Source organism: Cherax quadricarinatus, chromosome 3 (genome assembly GCF_038502225.1).
Source record: "Cherax quadricarinatus isolate ZL_2023a chromosome 3, ASM3850222v1, whole genome shotgun sequence".
In the NCBI taxonomy this organism is placed as follows: Eukaryota; Metazoa; Arthropoda; class Malacostraca; order Decapoda; family Parastacidae; genus Cherax; species Cherax quadricarinatus.
The window spans coordinates 70,661,914-70,684,413 of NC_091294.1; the positions used below are offsets into that span (position 1 = coordinate 70,661,914).

Consider the following 22,500-nt stretch of genomic DNA (forward strand, 5'->3'; position numbering starts at 1 on the left):
ACAAAATACAGTGGTCCCTCGTTTTTCGTAATTAATCCGTTCCTGGAGCCGTTACTATAAACGAAATTTACGATTTACGAATCAATTTTCCCCATAAGAAATAATGTAAATACAATTAATCCGTTCCTGACACCCAGAAGTATTAAAACAAAAAAATTTTTAACATGAAATATACATGTAGTACATAAACAATACAATGGGAAATGATGAATGAAACATTAACAGCATAACACTTACCTTTATTGGAGATTCTTCTTAGTGTATGGGAGACTGGAGGAGGAGAGAGAGTGGATTGTTTATAGTTTGGAAGGGGAATCCCCTTCCATCAACACCTCAGGTACCATTTGCTTTTCTGGGGTTGCTTCTCTTCTCTGTTTCTTAATGCCACTAGGACCACCTTGAGAGTCACTGGAGTCCTGTCTCACAAAACTGTGGAGAGAGCTCTGTTTAAGGCGTCTCTTTAACACTTCCCTAAAATGGCCCAAGACTTTGTCATTGTACATGTTGCCAACCTGGCTTGCAACAACCTTGTTAGGGTGATGTTTCTCCATAAAGCTTTCCATCTTACCCCACGTAGTAAAAATCTCTTTAATTTCTGAAGAAGGCACCTTCTTCCATCTCTCTTCCTCCTCCTCTGCAGCAAGGTTCTGAGCTGCGATGTGTTGCTCTTCCTGCTGAAGCTCTTGCAGCTCCTCAGTGGTGAGCTCTTCATTGTGGTCTTCCACCAATTCTTCCACATCTTCCAAACTCACATCCAACCCCATGGAACTCCCCAGTGCCACAATTGATTTTTCAACAGACATAGGCTCATTAGGGTCAGTCCCAAATCCTTCAAAATCCCTCTTGTCGACACAATCTGGCCACAATTTTCTCCAGGCAGAGTTCAAAGTCCTGGTAGTCACTCCCTCCCAAGCCATACCTATAAGGGTTATGCAGTGGAGGATGCTGAAGTGTTCTCTCCAAAATTCCCTTAGGGTCAAGCGAGTGTCTGTGGTCACAGTCAAGCACCTGTGAAACATTGCTTTTGTGTAGAGTTTTTTAAAGTTTGCAATAACCTGCTGGTCCATAGGTTGGAGGAGAGGAGTGGTATTCGGGGGCAAGAACTTTACTGTGATGAACCCAAACTCCTCGAAAATTAGGTCATCCAAGTTTGGAGGATGAGCAGGTGCTTTGTCCATTACTAGCACGCACTTGAGATCCAATTTCTTTTCCAGGAAATACTCCTTCACACTAGGGCCAAACACTTCATTGAACCACTCGACGAAAATTTTCCTCGTGACCCATGCCTTACTATTAGATTTCCAAAACACACACAATTTACTCTTCATAACATTGTTTTTCCTGAACACACTGGGATTTTCAGAATGGTACACTGGTAATGGCTTCACTTTGAAATCCCCACTAGCATTAGCACAGAACATTAGCGTCAGCCTGTCTTTCATAGGCTTGTGTCCTGGCATTGCCTTTTCCTCTTGTGTAATGAAGGTCCTCTTTGGCATTTTCTTCCAAAAGAGGCCTGTTTCATCACAATTGAACACTTGTTCAGGTTTCAGTCCTTCAGCCTCTATGTACTCCTGGAATTCATGCACATATTTTTCAGCTGCCTTGTGGTCCGAACTGGCAGCCTCACCATGCCTTACCACACTGTGTATGCCAGTACGGTTCTTAAATCTCTCAAACCAGCCTTTGCGGGCCTTAAATTCACTCACTTCACCACTATTTGCAGGCAATTTCTTTACCAAATCTTCATGCAACTGCCTAGCCTTTTCACAAATAATCGAAGTCATAAGAGTATCTCCTGCTAATTGTTTCTCATTTATCCACACCAATAATAACTTCTCAACCTCTTCCAGTACTGGTGATCTCATTTTTGTCAGCATAGTTACTCCCTTTGCAACAACATCATCCTTTATTTCCTTTTTCTTGGCTACTATGGAACATAAGGTTGTGTAAGGTTTCTTATACATCCTGGACAGTTTGGCCACACTTGTACCACTTTCATATTGTTCAATGATGATTTTCTTAAATTCAGTCATATTTCTCACCTTCTTTACCACAGTCTTGGCACTACGAGCTTTCTTTGGAGCAATGGTACCTTATTTAGTACTTGCAAGCACTGAAATAAATGGAATATTATGAAATATTTCGCTGGAGCACGTGAGGCGACCTTCGCTCACTGGTAAACAATGCCAGACTGGCTGCCGCCCCGGCTCATGCCGTGGGTATGGGCGGTGTCGGCGGTGGGCGAGAGTTTGTCTGGAGACCGGGCAAAATACTTCATGAATAATTTCACTAATATCATATGTACGGCTTATCTATCTATCACAGTTCATCTAGTATGACATAAACCATATGAATAACATAGAAGCATGATACATATACTCTGGAATGAATAAAATATGTCATATGCTGAGAAGTGAACTCCATTATTTATGCTTAGATTTCTTTGCAGCACTTCTAGAAAAATGTCCAGTGACTGTACATTTGTAAAATATATTAAAGAACAATAGTAATAATATTTTCTTTTGAGTTGTTGGTTTGCATAAACAAGTTTTGCAAACAATATAATTATAATAATGTTTGTGCAGTTATTGTGTTGCATACAACAAGTGTATATATGTACAATGCACCTTTGATCACACAGGCCACAGAAGTTACTTGAAAAAATAAAACATTGGAAAATACAAGAAACCTTCGAATGGGAGTAAAAATAGTTTTACAGGGTGAGTGGCATTCACTGCTGTTGCCATACACAGCTCATTTTCTGCCGAATTTATGCCTCTATATCTCTCTAAGTGCTGATGGGAAAAACAATTTCTTTTTGGCCTTAAAACAATCAGCAAATTAATCTTAACATTTTGACAAGAATTTTTTTTTTTTAATATTTTGCAACACAGGGAGACAGTTTCAGAATTGGGGCTGCAACAGTCAAAGGGTTAAAAAGAAATTGGTCAAATATATGAGTTGGAGGGGCTGGGTTTGACTGGTGTTGTGGGTACGGGAGTGAATTCTTGGGTAGCTTTGGGTAGGGGTGATTTTGATAAGGACCTGGCTTGTATGGGTCAGTAGGTTTTCTGCAGTGTTCCTCCATTCTTATGTTTTTATGTACCAGCTGACTCTTCCACCACATGTATAACTACTGCTACTTCAGGTATACAGAAGTAAGATTAGGGACAAGATTGGCCCACTTAAGAGTAACTCTGGTCAGATCACTGACAGTGATAAGGATATGTGTGAAATTCTCAATACCTACTTCCTCTCAGTTTTCACCCAGGAAAGTACTAGCGATATTCCTGAAATAATAGATTACGTAGAACAGGATGATAAACAATGTACGATTGCGGTAACTAGTACATGCTCCTCAGACAAATAGAGAAACTAAAACCTAACAAATCCCCAGGTCCTGATGAACTGTTTGCAAGGGTGTTAAAGGAATGTAAAGAGGAACTTAGCATACCTTTGGCTAATCTTTTTAACATAACACTACAAACTGGCATAGTGCCTGATAAGTGGAAAATGGCAAATGTAATACCTATTTACAAGGCAGGTGACAGGTCCTTGGCTTCGAACTATAGACCAATAAGCCTTACCTCCATAGTGGGAAAATTTATGGAATCAATAATTGCCGAAGCATTTCGTAGCCATCTTGACAGGCACAGATTGATTAATGATTCTCAACACGGTTTTACAAAGGGGCGTTCCTGTCTTACGAATTTACTAGCTTTTTTCACTAAGGTGTTTGAGGAGGTAGATCATGGCAGTGAATACGATATTGTGTATATGGACTTCAGTAAGGCTTTCGATAGAGTTCCACACCAGGGGCTATTGAGGAAACTTAGGGCACACGGAATAGGAGGAGAAATTTTTTCCTGGGTAGAGGCATGGCTGACAAATAGACAGCAGAGAGTTTGCATAAATGGGGAGAAATCAGAATGGGGGCACGTCGCAAGTGGTGTTCCTCAGGGGTCAGTGTTGGGCCCATTGTTGTTCACAATTTACATAAACGACATAGATGAGGGAATAAATAGCAGCATAAGCAAATTTGCTGATGACACCAAAATAGGCCGTCCAGTTCATTCTAATGAGGACATTAGAGCACTCCAGGATGATTTGAATAGACTGACGCAATGGTTGGAGAAGTGGCAGATGCAGTTTAATATTGACAAATGCAAAGTTCTAAATGTTGGACAGTTAAATAACCATGCCACATATAAACTAAATAATGTAGATCTTAATACTACCGATTGCAAAAAGGATTTAGGAGTTCTGGTTAGCAGCAACCTAAAACCAAGACAACAGTGCATTAGTGTTAGCAATAAAGCTAACAGAATTCTTGGCTTCATACTCTATATATACTTGGCTTCAACTCTATATATCCTTGGTTAGGCCTCATTTGGACTATGCTGCTCAGTTCTGGTCACCGTATTACAGAATGGATATAAATGCCATGGAAAACATACAAAGGAGGATGACAAAGATGATCCCATGTATCAGAAATCTTCCCTATGAGGATAGACTGAAGGCCCTGAATCTACACTCTCTCGAAAGGCGTAGAATTAGGGGAGATATGATCGAGGTGTATAAATGGAATACAGGAATAAATAAAGGGGATGTAAATAGGGTGCTAAAAATTTCCAGCCAAGACAGGACTTGCAGCAATGGTTTCAAGTTGGAAAAATTCAGATTCAGGAAGGATATAGGAAAGTACTGGTTTGGTAATAGAGTTGTGGATGAGTGGAACAAGCTCCTGAGTACAGTTATTGAGGCTAAAATGTTGTGTAGTTTTAAAAATAGGTTAGATAAATACATGAGTGGGTGTGGGTGGTTGTGAGTTGGACCTGACTAGCTTGTGCTGCTGGGTCTGGTACAGTGCTCCATCCTTGAGTGGGGATGACCAGACTGGGTGGGTCATTGGGATAATCCGTGGGGTGGGTCATTGGTCTAATTCCGGGGGGTGGGGGGGACATGGACCTGCTCCGCATGGGTCAGTAGGCCTGTCGCAGTGTTCCTTCTTTCTTATGTTCTCACTTCCTCTACTTGTATAAGTGAAACATTGTCAATTAATCCTTTGACTGTTTCAGTCATATATATACCTCTTACGAACCAATGTGTTTGATGTACAGTGGTCCCTCGACCAACGGCTTTAATCCATTCCAGAGAGCTAGCCTTTAGTCGAATTAGCTGTTAGTCGAATTAATTTTCCCCATAAGAAATACAGTGGAACCTCTACTTGCGAGTTTAATCCCTTCCATGACCTTGCTCGCAACTGGATTTGCTTGTTTGCTGAGTAAATTTTCCTCATTTAAATTAATTGAAATGCAATTAATCCGTTCCAGTAGAATTCTGTACTTCAATAATTTCACTAATATCAACTCTACGGCTTATTTGTCTCTCTCACTTCATCTAATATGACATAATAAACAATATAAATAACATACAAACCTGATATTTATTCTAAAATGAATAAAATATGTCATTCATGTGCAGTGGACCCCCGGTATTCGATGGCATCGGTATTCATTAAATCCGGTATTCGATGCATGTTAACGCAAAATTTTTGCCTCGGTATTCGATACGATTCGTACGAGACGTGTGCACGTGTGGCCTGAACTGCCCTGTTTGTGCCAGTGCACGCGCATCTAATGATACATTCGGTACATTCCATATTATTATTGTTTTTGGTGCTTGTTTCAATAAGTCACCATGGGCCCCAAGAAAGCTTCTAGTGCCAACCCTGTGGTAAAAAGAGTGAGAATTAGTATGGAAATTAAACCAATACCCCCGGCCGGGATTGAACCCGCGGTCATAGAGTCTCAAAACTCCAGCCCGTCGCGTTAGCCACTAGACCAGCTAGCCACAATAAGATTCATCCAACTAGGTATATTTCTACACCATAGGAAAGTTAGCACAGGCACCTCTGTGACCACAAATGCAAGTTTTTACAGACGAATCTCCAGCTAGCGTGGCCGTGACGAACTCTAGCTCAAGTCCCTTCACTACCGTCAACATGACTCAAGAAATCGTAATGACACGATTGCAAATAAACCATACCCCCGGCCGGGATTGAACCCGCGGTCATAGAGTCTCAAAACTCCAGCCCTTCGCGTTAGCCACTAGACCAGCTAGCCATCGTGTCATTACGATTTCTTGAGTCATGTTGACGGCAGTGAAGGGACTTGAGCTAGAGTTCGTCACGGCCACGCTAGCTGGAGATTCGTCTGTAAAAACTTGCATTTGTAGTCACAGAGGTGCCTGTGCTAACTTTCCTATGGTGTAGAAATATACCTAGTTGGATGAATCTTATTGTGGCTAGCTGGTCTAGTGGCTAATGCGATGGGCTGGAGTTTTGAGACTCTATGACCGCGTGTTCAATCCCGGCCGGGGGTATGGTTTATTTGCAATCGTGTCATTACGATTTCTTGAGTCATGGAAATTAAGAAAGATTTTGAAGGGTTTGGGGCTAACCCTGAGAAGCCTATGCCAGTTGTGGAATCTATTGTGACTACAAAAATTAAGGAAATGTGTGCACAGTGGGTTGAACTGCAAACCTTTATGGATGAAAATCACCCTAACACAGCTATTGCAAGCCGTGCTGGTGACTATTACAATGACAATGTTTGGCACATTTTAGACAAATCGTAAAGGAACGGGAGGTAGAGCTCTCTGGACAGATTTGTTGTGCGACAGAGGTCCAGTGACTCTCAAGCTGGTCCTAGTGGCATTAAAAGAAGAAGGGAAGTAACCCCAGAAAAGGACTTGCTACCTCATGTCCTAATGGAAGGGGATTCCCCTTCTAAACACTAACACCATCCACTCTCTCCCCTCCTCCCATCCCATCAGTCATCACCAGATCTTCATTAAAGGTAAGTGTCAATTATTCTATTGTTATTGTTGTTATTGTAATTATTTTATTGCATTAAACTTAATATTTCATGTGGTAAAATATTTTTTTTCATACTTTTGGGTGTCTTGCATGGATTAATTTGATTTCCATTATTTCTTTTTGGGAAAATTGATTCGCTTTTCTATATTTTCGGTATTCGGTTAGGTCTCAGGAATGGATTAATATCGAATACCGGGGGTCCACTGTAGTGGTATGGGCGGTGTCGACAGTGGACGAGAGTTTGTCTGCAGACCAATGAAAATACTTCATGAATAATTTTGCCAATATCATCTATATGGCTTATTTATGTATCACAGTTCATCTAATATAACATAACAAACAAAAAAAGTAACATAGAAACATGATATATACTCTAGAATGAATCAAATGTCATTATGTAACAGGTGGAGGCAGCCACAACCGCTCCCTCTTTGTTGTGGTAAACACTGCCATCTAGTGACGGCCTTTTGAAACCGTCTATTATAATTGTTATATGTAGTACATTATTATTATATTACATATTATTATTATACATATTATTATTATTATTGTATATTATTATACTATTATTATTATACGTATTATTATTATACATATTATTATTTTTATTATTATTAATATATAAATAATTTGTAATTTTTATTCACACAAAAAATATAAGATTTACTGTTATTCCTTATTGCAATAATTGTATAAATAATGTCAACCCATTCACGACTGCATATTGGAATGGACAGTGACATCATTTGTTTTCTCTGAAACAGCCAAGCAATTGACTATTTGTCGTAGGTTGAGCTCAATTTCAAGGCACTTTTAGTTGTGAAAGCAATCAAAATCATATCTATTTCTGTAATATATCTTCCATTCTATCAAATGAGACCAAAAAAACGAGAATACAACCATAAAAACCATTCAAAATTACCACTAAGGGGTGGCTAATTGCTGAGAAGTGAACTCCATTATTTATGCTTAGATTTCTTTAATTTTTGGTGTACGTTAAGAAGCATCTTTCAATCATACATTGCCCAAGTTTTAATAAGATAGTCCAATAAACAAATGAGATACAATTCCCGAGATCAAGACCAAGAGCCCCTCACCAGTTTTAAGAACATAAGAACGAAGGAACACTGCAGAAGGCCTACTGGCCCATGTGAGGCAGGTCCAAGTCTCCTATCGGCTTAAGCCTATGCACCCAACCTAGTCAGGTCAGGTCACATTGACTTAAGGGAGGAACACGGCAACCGACCTGGTAGCACAAGCTAAGGAACTTGCCTTGAGGTCTGCTCGCTTGTGCGCCCCTCACCAGTTTTAAGAACATAAGAACGAAGGAACACTGTAGAAGGCCTACTGGCCCATGTGAGGCAGGTCCAAGTCTCCTACCGGCTTAAGCCAATGCACCCAACCTAGTCAGGTCAGGTCACATTGACTTAAGGGAGGAACACGGCAACCGACCTGGTAGCACAAGTTAAGGAACTTGCCTTGAGGTCTGCTCGCTTGTGGAAATTTTACTCCCATATGGAAGCAAAAAATCGACCCATCGACTGCTCGTATTTGGAAAAGCTCGCACGTGGACACGCTCGCAAGTAGAGGTTCCACTGTAATGGAAATAGTACAGCTGAAACCTTGAAAGGGTTAATAAAGACCCAGTGTAAAAGGGGTGCAATGGGTACAGTAAGACAACATTTTGCCAACATCTGTGATCCAAAACTATTCAGAAGCCTGATTCGAAATATTGGCAGAACATGTGTTGTTTTCAAGTGGTAACTGGATCACTATCTGTGCCAAGTGCCGTATCAACTGGTCTGTAGATGTATAGGGCAGAGGGTCTCAACAGCAACAGCCTCTTAAACAGGCCTTTGCAGCCTAGCCAAGGGCTGGGCTGATAGGGTATAAAGAATTCTTGAAATTGGTCACAAGTATATCTCAAGGTCTCTGTGCAGAGCCTCTTGGTCTGTGACCTTTGAGATCTCTAGAACTCTAATTCCCTACAGGACTTTCAGGACTGTAATCCCCTGCAAGATCTCTAGGACTGTAATCCCCTGCAGGACCTCTTTGGACTAATCCCCTGTAGGACCTCTAGGACTGTAATCTCCTGTAGGGCTCTAGGACTGTAATCCCCTGTAGGATCTCTAGGACTGTAATCCCTTGTGGGACCTCTACGAATGTAACCCCTCCATGATTGCTAGGATTGTAACCCATGGCATGTCAGTGGGACAGTGACCTCCTGAGGACCTCCTGGGTTGTAACCCCTTGTGGGTCATACAGTACTGTAACCTCTGGTGGGGTCTCTAGGAATGTGAATCTTCTCTCCACAGGATCACTCGGAATGTGAATCTTCTCTTCACAGGATCACTCGGAATGTGAATCTTCTCTCCACAGGATCACTCTGAATGTGAATCTTCCCTTCACAGTACCTCTAGGAATGTGAGCATTTTCCCTCCTGGACCTCTAGGACTGTTACCTCCACGTGACTGTAATCCCCATGTGACCATAACCTCCACACGACTATCCCCCACTTCACTGTATCCGCCATGTGACTGTTAACAGTTTTTGTGCTCTGTATGTGAACTGTGGTGCCTCTGGGACTGTAACCCCTCCTGAACCTGCAAGAATATGCCCTGTGGGACCATTAGGATTGTAACCCCATCAGATCTCTAGGACTGTAACCCCCCGCAAGGCCTCTGTGATGGTAATCCTCGCATTACCTCTTGGAATTTGTTTTCCCCTCTATCCTGCAAGATCTCTGGAACCATAACCCTCAGCAGTACATATCTCTAGGACCATAACTTTCCCATGGGACCAGCAGTAACGTCATCATGGGACCTCTAAGACTGTGACCCCTTATAAAACTAGACGGATAACTGTACATTAAAATGTTAATTTTGATTATGTGGGACATCACTCACCATCGAGTAGCTTTTGCCATTTGGCATCTATGTGGAGTCATTGAGCAGTGAAACAGTTTGTTTTCTATGATTTCTTCTGACTTATTCGTTTCCTTTTTGTTTCTTTTTTTAATATTTTCCTCCTGGAATACTGTAATCGTAATTTGGCCTGTAGCAATCTTCATGGCTTACCTCATAGCAAGAATATCATTGTGGATTTTTCTGAAAGCAGTGTTTTGTCATATCACTTTTAACTAACATAATCAGACAACATATTTCTTCATTCAGTGTACTTTTCACATTTCTGTATATATAAACATTTAGTTTATGTTTGTAAGTTCAATGCATTACTTTTAATATAGTATAGTATTCAAGTGGAAATTGGTTTACAAGGATTTAGTAGTAGTGTGCTTTGAAGTTAGTCTTTACTTAAAGATGTGAATATTGGTAACCCTATCTAGTACAGTGGTACCTCGAGTTTTGAACAGTTCTCAACTCGAACAATTATGTAAGTGTATTTTTGTAAGTGCTTTTGCAAGTGTATTTTTGGGGTCTGAAACAGACTGATCTAATTTACATTATTCCTCAAGGGAACAAATTTGTTTGGTAATGGCACTAGAACAGCCTTCTGGAACGAATTATGGCCGTAACTCTAGGTACCACTGTATTAATCCTTTCACTGTTTAGGTCGTATATGTGCATCTTACGCGCTAATGTGTTTGACATATATTTTTTTTTTTATTATCACACTGGCCGATTCCCGCCAAGGCAGGGTGGCCCGAAAAAGAAAAACTTTCACCATCATTCACTCCATCACTGTCTTGCCAGAAGGGTGCTTTACACTACAGTTTTTAAACTGCAACATTTACACCCCTCCTTCAGAGTGCAGGCACTGTACTTCCCATCTCCAGGACTCAAGTCCGGCCTCCCGGTTTCCCTGAACCCCTTCATAAATGTTACTTTGCTCACACTCCAACAGCACGTCAAGTATTAAAAACCATTTGTCTCCATTCACTCCTATCAAACACGCTCACGCATGCCTGCTGGAAGTCCAAGCCCCTCGCACACAAAACCTCCTTTACCCCTTCCCTCCAACCTTTCCTAGGCCGACCCCTACCCCGCCTTCCTTCCACTACAGACTGATACACTCTTGAAGTCATTCTGTTTCACTCCATTCTCTCTACATGTCCGAACCACCTCAACAACCCTTCCTCAGCCCTCTGGACAACAGTTTTGGTAATACCGCACCTCCTCCTAACTTCCAAACTACGAATTCTCTGCATTATATTCACACCACACATTGCCCTCAGACATGACATCTCCACTGCCTCCAGCCTTCTCCTCGCTGCAACATTCATCACCCATGCTTCACACCCATATAAGAGCGTTGGTAAAACAATACTCTCATACATTCCCCTCTTTGCCTCCAAGGACAAAGTTATTTGTCTCCACAGACTCCTAAGTGCACCACTCACCCTTTTCCCCTCATCAATTCTATGATTCACTTCATCTTTCATAGACCCATCCGCTGACACGTCCACTCCCAAATATCTGAATACATTCACCTCCTCCATACTCTCTCCCTCCAATCTGATATCCAATCTTTCATCACCTAATCTTTTTGTTATCCTCATAACCTTACTCTTTCCTGTATTCACCTTTAATTTTCTTCTTTTGCACACCCTACCAAATTCATCCACCACTCTCTGCAACTTCTCTTCAGAATCTCCCAAGAGCACAGTGTCATCAGCAAAGAGCAACTGTGACAACTCCCTCGCATTTACTTCTCTTACAACCCCATCTATAAATATATTAAACAACCACGGTGACATCACACATCCTTATCTAAGGCCTACTTTTACTGGGAAATAATTTCCCTCTTTCCTACATACTCTAACTTGAGCCTCACTATCCTCGTAAAAACTCTTCACTGCTTTCAGTAACCTACCTCCTACACCTTACACCTGCAACATCTGCCACATTGCCCCCCTATCCACCCTGTCATACGCCTTTTCCAAATCCATAAATGCCACAAAGACCTCTTTAGCCTTATCTAAATACTGTTCACTTATATGTTTCACTGTAAACACCTGGTCCACACACCCCCTACCTTTCCTAAAGCCTCCTTGTTCATGTGCTATCCTATTCTCCATCTTACTCTTAATTCTTTCAATAATAACTCTACCATACACTTTACCAGGTATACTCAACAGACTTATCCCCCTATAATTTTTGCACTCTCTTTTATCCCCTTTGCCTTTATACAAAGGAACTATGCATGCTCTCTGCCAATCCCTAGGTACCTTACCCTCTTCCATACATTTATTAAATAATTGCACCAACCACTCCAAAACTATATCCCCACTTGCTTTTAACATTTCTATCTTTATCTCATCAATCCCGGCTGCCTTACCCCCTTTCATTTTACCTACTGCCTCGCGAACTTCCTCCACACTCACAACTGGCTCTTCCTCACTCCTGCAAGATGTTATTCCTCCTTTGACATATATATACTCAAAAATTCTAGTGGCTTCAAATCAAGCAGGAGAAGGCTGGTAGGCCCACATGTGAGAGAATGGGTCTGTGTGGTCATTCTGTGCAGTATAAAAGAATCCTGCAGCATGCAGTGCATTATGAGAGAAAAAAACTCTGACCGTGTTTTTGGATTAAAACACCGACTTTGAGGTGTATTTTCGTATAGTTTTTATGGTTATATTCTCGTTTTCGTAGTCTTATTTGATAGAATGGCCACACTAGCTGGAGATTTGTCTGTAAAAACTTGCATTTGTGGTCACAGTGGTGCCTATGCTAACCTTCCTATGGTGTAGAAATATACCTAGTTGGACGAATCTTATTGTGGCTAGCTGGTCCAGTGGCTAATGCGACGGTCTGGAGTTTTGAGACTCTCTGATCGCGGGTTCTATCCCAGCCCATGGTATGGTTTGTTTGCAATTGTGTCATTACGATTTCGTGAGTCATTTTATAGAAATGGAAGTGATTTTGTTTGGTTTTACTATGAAATGGAGCTCAAAGTAGGGGAAATGTTTGATTTTTGCTGATGTTCAAGAGGAGACAAATGACATCATTGTCTAATAAGTGTCCAACTAGCCATTCTGTTATGCAGCCATGAATGGGTTGACATTCTTTACACGTATAATTATTACAACATTGCAGTAGTCTGCGTAACATCATCTATTTTTTGTTTGAATAAAAATTCAATATAGAAAGCAAAAGTAATATCAGAGGGGCCTGGAGACGTGACTGATGAACAAAGAAAATGTTACTTTAGAGCCTGGAATGTCTGCAGTGTTCATTCTGGACCCTATTTTGAAATTGTCATATTTTTTAATTTTTGTGAAATTGGCCAAATTGCCAATTTCTGACCACTTTATTGGGTAGTTGAAATTGGTAAATGGGCAGTTTCTTGTACTCAATCAATAGAACAAATAGAGTTCTGAAGAAATAGCTATGAGTTTGGTCAACTGGAACAATGGAATTAGCCAAAAATAGGGGTCAAAGTGGGTGAAATTGCTGATTCTTAAATATCACTGGGGTCGCTAACTTCACGAGTGTAATTCCGTAAGTTTTCCATCAGATTTCGTAGTTTTGGTGGCATTACCATCGGGAAAAGATTCTCTATCATTTCATAAGAAAAGAGTTTTTTTTTTTTTTTTTCAAATATTTGGTGTTGTGACAGTCAAAGGGTTAAGGATGCCAGTAAAGGCCTTGGAGGAGGTTAATGTCAAATTTGAGTTATGGGATGTAAATATACTGTACTGCAAAGCCCTTCAATTCAATTATTGGTAGTAATTATGTATTTGTATTTCATATGAATAATTTTATAATCAACTTATGATATTTTAAGCAGTCAATTCTTTGTAGTAAGTTTTAGTGGAGCATGACTTATAAAAGAAATCCTTGGTTCCTTTATCAGGGTTATGCGTGGCCCTTCTATAAACCAGTGGACGCTGATCTCCTTGGGTTGTCAGATTATCACGAGATCATCAAACACCCCATGGACTTGGGCACCGTTAAGGTAAAGTTTCCTCTTACCTCTCTTTACATATGAACATTTTTGCTGTGACAAATAATTGCAATAAGATTTTGGTAAATAAATGTATTTGCACTTGACTAAAGTTTTTATTACATCAAGGGTGAAGACAGTGTGAAATAATATTTATGATATACCTTATACCTAGTGCAGTATCAAAATGTTAGATAAAATTAAGAGTTCATAGGTTGTGTATAGGAAAATATAATTAACAGTGTTCTGTAAACCAAACCATACCCCAGCCAGGATTGAACCCGCGGTCAGAGAGTCTCAAAACTCCAGACCGTCGCGTTAGCCACTAGACCAACTAGCCACAATAAGATTCGTCCAACTATGTATATTTCTACACCATAGGAAGGTTAGCACAGGCACCACTGTGACCACAAATGCAAGTTTTTACAGACGAATCTCCAGCTAGCGTGGCCGTGACAAACTCTAGCTCAAGTCCCCTTACTGCCGTCAACATGCCTCACGAAATCGTAATGACACGATTGCAAACAAACCATACCCCGGCCGGGATTGAACCCGCGGTCAGAGTCTCAAAACTCCAGACCGTCGCATTAGCCACTAGACCAGCTAGCCACAATAAGATTCATCCAACTAAGTAGAATCTTATTGTGGCTAGCTGGTCTAGTGGCTAGCACGACGGTCTGGAGTTTTGAGACTCTCTGACCGTGGGTTCAATCCCGGCCGGGGTATGGTTCATCAGTGATTAGTTCTTCATTGTCCTCCTCCACCAACTTTTCCACATTCTCCCCACTAACCTCCAACCCCAAGGACTTCCCCAATGCCACAATGGATTCCTCAGCTGGCATAGGATTCCCGGGGTTAGCCTCAAACCCTTCAAAATCCCTTTTGTCTACACATTCTGGCCACAGTTTCTTCCAAGCAGAGTTCAAGGTCCTCTTAGTCACTTCCTCCCAAGCCTTACCTATAATGTTTACACAATTGAGGATGCTAAAGTGATCTCTCCAAAACTCTCTTAGAGTCGATTGAGTTTCTGAGGTCACTACAAAGCACCTTTCAAACAGAGCTTTTGTGTACAGTTTTTTGAAGTTTGCAATGACCTGCTGGTCCATGGGCTGCAGGAGAGGAGTGGTATTAGGAGGCAAAAACTTGATGTTAATGAAGCTCCTGTCTGCAGAAAGTCGCTCTGCCACGTTTGAAGGATGACCAGGAGCATTGTCTAATACCAGGAGGCACTTAAGGTCAAATTTATTTTCAATTAGGTAATTTTTCACTGTGGGGACAAATGCATGGTGTAACCAGTCATAGAAAAAGTCCCTAGTGACCCATGCCTTACTGTTTGCCCTCCACAGCACACACAAATTAGCCTTGAGGACATTGTTTTGCCTGAACGCTCTGGGAGTTTCAGAGTGATACACCAATAAAGGCTTCACTTTGCAATCACCACTAGCATTGGCACACATCAACAGAGTAAGCCTGTCTTTCATAGGCTTATGTCCTGGGAGTGCCTTTTCCTCCTGAGTAATGTAGGTCCTGCTTGGCATTTTCTTCCAAAACAGGCCTGTTTCGTCACAATTGAACACTTGTTCAGGTTTCAATCCTTCAGCCTCTATGTACTCCTTGAATTCATGCACGTATTTTTCAGCCGCTTTGTGGTCCGAACTGGCAGCCTCACCATACCTTATCACATGATATATGCCACTACGATTCTTAAATCTCTCAAACCAACCTTTGCTGGCCTTAAATTCACTCGCATCATCACTAGTTGCAGGCATTTTTCTAATTAAATCCTCATGCAACTTCCTAATCATTTCACATATGATCGATTGAGAGGTGCTATCTCCTGCTATCTGTTTTTCATTTATCCACACCAATAACAGTTTCTCAACATCTTCGAGTACTTGCGATCTCTGTTTCGAAAACAAAGTTGCACCTTTGGCAAGAACAGCTTCCTCGATTGCCGTTTTCTTGGCCACAATAGTAGCAATGGTTGATTGGGGTTTACTATACAACCTGGCCAGCTCGGAGATGCACACTCCACTTTCATTCTTAGCAATGATCTCTTTCTTCATATCCACAGTAATTCTCACCTTTATTCCTGTAGTTTTGGCACTAGAAGCTTTCTTGGGGCCCATGGTGACTTATTTTGCAGGTGAAATCACTAAAAACACTGTGATAATATGAAATGTTCCAATTGTATGCTTGGATGTGAACGCGGAGGCTGGCTTGTAAACACTGCCACCCACGGAACAAGTGAGGCTGGCTCAGGCTGCATGTTGACGCGTCTCGGACAAATCGTGTTGAGCAAGTTTTTTAGCGCTAGGTGAGGCAAAATTTTTGCGTTAAAATTTATCGCTAGGCAGATTTAACGTTATGCGATGCCATCGTTAGGCGAGGGTCCGCTGTATGTACAGTGGTGTCATTACCATCGGGAAAAGTTTCTCTGTCATTTCATAAGAATTTTTTTTTTCCCAAAAAATTTTGCGACACCAGGAGACACTTCAGGATTTAGTGTTGCGACAGTCAAAGGGTTAAATCTTAGGTTTACTCTATTTGGTGTATTTAATGTTAAATGTGTTATGAAATTAGTTGAGTTATTAGCATCAATTTTGCAAGGCTGTACTATTTATTGCCTTAACAATAATTATTATTAGTGTAGTTTTAGCCCTTTCAGGGTCCGTCCCGTAGATCTACGGCTTCACGTTCAGTGTCCAAACCGTAGATCTACACCAAAATTCTAGCAGCGTCAAATTTAGTGCGGAAACACTCATAGGCCTTCATGTCAGAGAATGGGTCTGCGTGGTGGGTGTGCGCCGTAAACAAAAATTCTAGGCACCCTCGTAGCATTGTGGGAACGCTGGCTCGGTTACCTTTGTTCACCATGCCTCGTCACAAAGCAGCTCTCACTCCAAGGAAAATTGGGACTCTCCTCTTCCTTTCTGATAGTTCTGACACTGATGGAAGTGGAAATGAAGACGAATTCTTTGGCTTTGATCAGTTAGTGACCGAAAGGAATGATCAGGATATCGATAATAGCGCACAAAACTCTGACGATCCTCAACCTTCTACCTCTGGTGTGGGTACTCCTCAGTCAGGGTCAGTTGTACCTCATTGCAAGAGAAAACTATTATTTTCGCGTGGCCAGGCCTCTGACTTCAGTAATGATGATGATAGTGACGTGGATTGTGATTTTATTGCTCTTGACGATCGTTTGAGTAGTGATAGCGAGGAATCATATTCACCAGTGAAGCGTCGGTATGTACATTGCCGCATGCGCTCGGGTAGTGTACCCTATGCAGTACCCAGGGGACGGAGTACATCCCGGAGTACATCCCATGACCCTTCACCAGGAATAGACAGTGAAAGTGAGGATGATGTGGCTACACTTGGCATGGATAGACCACAGGCATCAGTAGATGGTGTTAGTCTTAATGGTAGTGCCACGGCCATGTGTGACTCGCCAGCCCAGGCTGGGACCCTCGCTGCTGATTCCTCAGTTCAAGGACGAAGCGGAGTGTCAGCCACCAGGCCACCACAACCACAACTACCTGCACAACCAGCCTATGATGTCCAGTATCCACCAGCAAACCGTATCTGGGATTGGCAGCAAAATCCCAGGTTTGTTCCCAAGTCCCACCACTTTGATGACTCTCGAAGTGGAATTCTAGGTACTTTTCCCCTTCGAACCACGGCCAATGAACTGGAATGTTTTGAAATATTCTTTGACCAGCCCTTGATGGGAGTTATTGTCAGGGAAAGTAACAAGTATTTTGAGTACACCATGGCAAATACGATCATATCACCACAGTCTAAGACTGCACCAGTGGAAAGAGACGATTGTTGCAGAAATGTATTTGCTTTTTGCAACAATAATGCTTATGCCTCATGTCTATAAGCATAATATAAAAGCATACTGGTCCACAGATTGGCTAATTTCTACCCTGGTCTTCAGTGAAATCATCCCAGTGAACAGGTTTATCTTACTGTTACGTATGTTGCACTTCTCTGACAAAACCAGGCCTGACAGAAGTGACAGGTTATACAAGATTAGAAATGTTTTTATGTATCCCAAACAAAAGTTCAACATATACTTTTATCCATTCAAGAATCGTGTAATTGACGAGTCTTTGATTTTGTTCAAAGGAGGAAACGCTTTGGTATAAAACTGTTTGTACTCTGTGACTGTGACAGTGGCCTGGTGTTGGATAGTGTTGTATACACTGGATGTAAAACATTGAAAGATACCAGGATGTTATTGGGTATCAATGGTGATGTAGTGAGAAGCATGATGGCACCTTATGTTGGTAAGGGGCATACATTATATACCAATAACTGGTACACAAGCCCTTTATTCAGTGATTTCTTGCGAGCGAACAAGACAGATGTGTGTGGCACAGTGCGTTCAGCGCAGGTGCTCGTGGTGATGACGTGCAGGTGTTTACTGCCAATGACATCATGGCATTGCGGTGGCATGACAAACGAGATGTCACATTGTTGACAACCATTCACCATAATGAAATGCAAGACAGTGGCAAAGTTGATCGAGTGACTAATGAACATATTCGAAAACCAGTGACAGTGATTTATTATACACAAAACATGCGCTTGGTTGACAAATGTGACATGCAGATTGGCTTTGTTGATTCTGTTCATAAGAGTTACAAGTGGTACATGAAACTTTTCTTCCATCTCATGGACATTTCAGTGCTCAGTGCATATAATATGTACCAAATAAAGACTGGCAACAGACCACCGTATGGTGAATTTTGTTTGTCTGTTGTCAGACAACTCATAATGAAGTACCAGGTAACAACACCTGGTATACAACAAGGTCCTCGAATTCCTCAGAATATACCCAAGCATTTGAGGAGGGAAGGTGATCATTTCATAATACAGCTTCCTTCAACTCAGAAGAAATTTGCTCAGAAGAGTTGCATTGTCTGTGCACAAACAAAACGACGGCAACAAAGACGCAAAGACACTCGGTTTATGTGCGAGGAATGTAAGGTGCATGGTGCCTTGTTTCAAGGAGTTCCACAAGCTCCAGCAGTTCTAAAACCATGTCCAGTGATTGTAAATATGTAAATATATAACAGAACATTAGTATTATACAAGATCTGTGCATGTTTATTGTAATAAACAAAAGTGGTAAACAATAATATGATAATAACTTTAGTGCGATTATTATGTTCAATACAGTGAGTTTATATATATACATTATATACAGTATTGGTCTCTCAGGCCCCAAATGTTAGTAGGAAAAAAAAAATAAAGAAAAGAAAAAACTACAAAAAACGTTAAAGTAATGCGCATTTGTGGAAATCGTCGATGTTACCGCCACCTGGTCATTTTGGATAAACTTCTCGGCACTGTATCTTGGTAAGTACTGATCAGAATTTTTTTTTTTTGTCTTATTACCTTCACAAAAATATACTCTTTAATTCTATATGAAAAAATGTTTTTTTTTTTTCTCAAAATTTCTTGAACACTGGAGCACCACTTCAGATTTTGGCCTTGGACTCTGAAAGAGTTAAAATAGGGTTACGTTCCCCAGACCCCACTAATAATGGTGAATAATTTTTTTGAAATTGTAAAACAAATATAATGTAGTGAGTTGTTGTATTTAGAGCAATGTTTATGGCTATGAACGGTTGCATAAATAATATTTCTTACCTTAAATTCAGGTTGGTACTGTATGTTGAAAGAAGAGAAGAGGAGAGGTGTGGTGTGGCCCTACTGGGCTAAGGAGAAAGGTTGTGGATTGTTGGTTGAAGTTCTTGCACTGATGTCGATGGTTCTTATCTGGAGTGAACCCGGAGGTTGTTCTGAGATTCCATGGTCCCATGCCCCAGTCCTTGACCAGGCCACATGGTGGATCAGGACCTGATCAATCAGGCTAATACTGCTGGCCACCACACACTCCAACGTATGAATCACAGCCCAGCTGATCGGGCACTGACTTTAAGTATCTGCTCAGTTCTCTCTTGAGGGCAGCCAAAGGTCAGTTGGTAATTCCCCTTATGCATGGTGGGAGGCTGTTGAACAGTCTTGGGCCCCAGACACTTACTGTGTTTTCTATTAGTGTACTCATGGCACCCCTGCATTTCATTGGGGATATGTTGCACCATCTGCATAATCTTTCTCTTATGTAGGGAGTGATTTCTGTGTAGAGATTTGAGACTCGGTCCCTCTAGGATTTTGCAGGTGTAGATTACGATGAATCTTTCTTGCCTTCATTCCAGGGAGTACAGGTTGAGAGACTTAAAACATTCTCTCTAATTAAGGGGCTTGACTGCACTTGTACGTGTAGTGAACATACTCTGTATGTTCGCTAGGTCTGTGATTTCACCTGCCTTGAATGGAGCTGTTAGTGTACAGCAATATTTCAACTTGTAGATTTTTTTTTTTTTTCAAAATTCGCGAGAGCATAATTTCGTCAATTTTCTATAAAATTTTGTACTTTTTGTTTTATTACCTTCAGAAAAAGATTCTCTACCATTTCATAAAAATAATAATATTTTTTTTTTTTTTTTTAAATTCTTGGACCCTGGTGCGCACTTTGAAATTTGGCCTCTGGACCCTGAAAGGGTTAAAATGTCGACTTTGTGGTCTATTTTCGTATAGTATTTATGGTTGTATTCTCGTTTTCTTGGTCTCACTTGATAGAATGGAAAACATATAATAGAAATAGCAGTGATTTTGGTTGGTTTTACTATAAAAAGAACCTGGAAATGGAGCTCAAAGTAGGAGAAATGTTTGATTTTTGCCGATGTTCAAAAGTAAACAAATGATGTCATTGTCCAATGAATGTCCAAGTAGCCATTCTAATATGCAGTCATGAATGGGTTGACATTATTTGTACAAGTATTACAATATTGCAGTAGTCTGCATAGCAGTAAATCTTCTGTTTTTTGTTTGAATAAAAATTCAAAATAGAAAGCAAGAGTAATATCAGAGGGGCATGGAGATGTGACTGATGAACAAAGAAAATGTTATTTTAGAGCCAGGAATGTCTGTATTGTTCATTCTGGACCCTATTTTGAAATTGTCATATTTTTTAATTTTCGTGAAATTGGCCAAATTGCAAATTTCTGACCACGTTATTGGGTAGTTGAAATAGGTAAATGGGTAGTTTCTTGTACTCGATTGATAGAAAAAATGGAGTTCTAAAGAAATAGCTATGAGTTTGGTCGACTGGAACAATGGAATTAGCCGAAAATAGGGCTCAATGTTGCCGAAATAGCCGATTTGTAAATATCGCCAAGGTTGCTAACTTCGTGAGAGCGTAATTCCGTCAGTTTTCCATCAATTTTTTTTTGTCATTACCATCGGGAAAAGATTCTCTATCATTTCATAAGAAAAAATAATTTTTTTTTTTAAATTTTGCGACACCAGGAGACGCCTCAGGATTGGGGGTTGCTACAGTCAAGGGGTTAATGACACTTTGGTCAACGATGGACTATGTATATGACTGTCCCACAAGACTATAATGGAGCTGAAAAATTCTTTTTTGCCTATCAAAGTGGTGTTTGTCCCACCAAACACCACCTCTGAGCCAACCAATGGACCGGGGAGTTATAGCAGTGTTTAACCCTTTCAGGCTCCGTCCCGTAGATCTATGGCTTTGCGGTGAGTGTCCAAACCGTAGATCTACGCCATGAGCTCAGCTCACTCTGATAAACTGTGAGTGGTACATTTGGGCCTAGATATGAGAGAATACATCTATGTGGTATGTGTGCACCACATAAAACAGATCCTGCAGCACACTGTGTATAATGAGAGAAAAAAACTGAAATCATTATTTTTCGATTAAAACAGCAACTTTGCAGTGTTTTTTCGTATGTTTTTTATAGTTGTATTTGCGATTTCCTGGTCTCATTTGATAGAATGGAAGACATATTACAGAAATAGAGATGATTTTGATTGGTTTTAGCACTGGAAATGGCTTGAAACTGAGCTCAAAATAGCGGAAATGTTAAATTTTTGCTGATATTCAAGAGTAAACAAACGACCTCTCACGTCTAATACACATCAGCTGGTGGGTCTAATATGCATTCACAAATATGGTGATGATATTTATACAATTATTACAGTATTGCATAACAGTAAATCTTCTATTTTTTGGTGTGAATAAAAATTCATTATGTGAATAAAAAATCAAAATGGAATTTTTGTAAAGCCTCAAAACATAACTAATGAACAGAGGAAATGTTAGTTTAGTGACAGGAATGCCTACATTGTTTATTCTGGACCCTATTTTGAAATTGGAATATTTTGAACTTTGTGTTAAATTGGCCAAATTAACAATTTCCGATCACTTTATTTTGTAGTTGAAACAGTTGACTTGGCGATTTCTTGTGCTCAATCGATAGAATAGAAGTAATACTAGTGAAATAGCTAAGAATTTGGTTGATTGGAATAATGTAATTGGCCTAAAATGGGAGTCAAAGTCGGCAAAATTGCCGATTCATAAATATCGCTGACACATCAAAATTCGCGAGAGCATAATTTCGTCAATTTTCCACCAAATTTCGTACTTTTTGTTTTATTACCTTCACAAAAAGATTCTCTACGATTTCATAAGAAAAAATAACAAATTTTTTTTTTGAAAATTCTTGGACACTGGTGCGTGACTCCAGATTTGGGCCTTGGACCCTGAAAGGGTTAAGTTCTACTTCCTGATGCGATGGATAACTGTAGTTAAAACTTGCTAA

General features: G+C 40.5%; 1 protein-coding gene across 4 annotated transcripts in view; it reads left to right on the plus strand.

Annotated features, from left to right (window-relative positions):
- Positions 1 to 22,500, plus strand: part of LOC128705417 (female sterile (1) homeotic) — a 684,385-nt gene that overhangs the window by 153,633 nt on the left and 508,252 nt on the right. For all 4 annotated transcript variants that reach the window (XM_070092310.1, XM_070092319.1, XM_070092329.1 and 1 more), the window contains exon 4: positions 13,703 to 13,804. In XM_070092310.1, the coding sequence (XP_069948411.1) occupies positions 13,703 to 13,804 (102 nt within the window). The remainder of the gene's footprint in view (positions 1 to 13,702; positions 13,805 to 22,500) is intronic.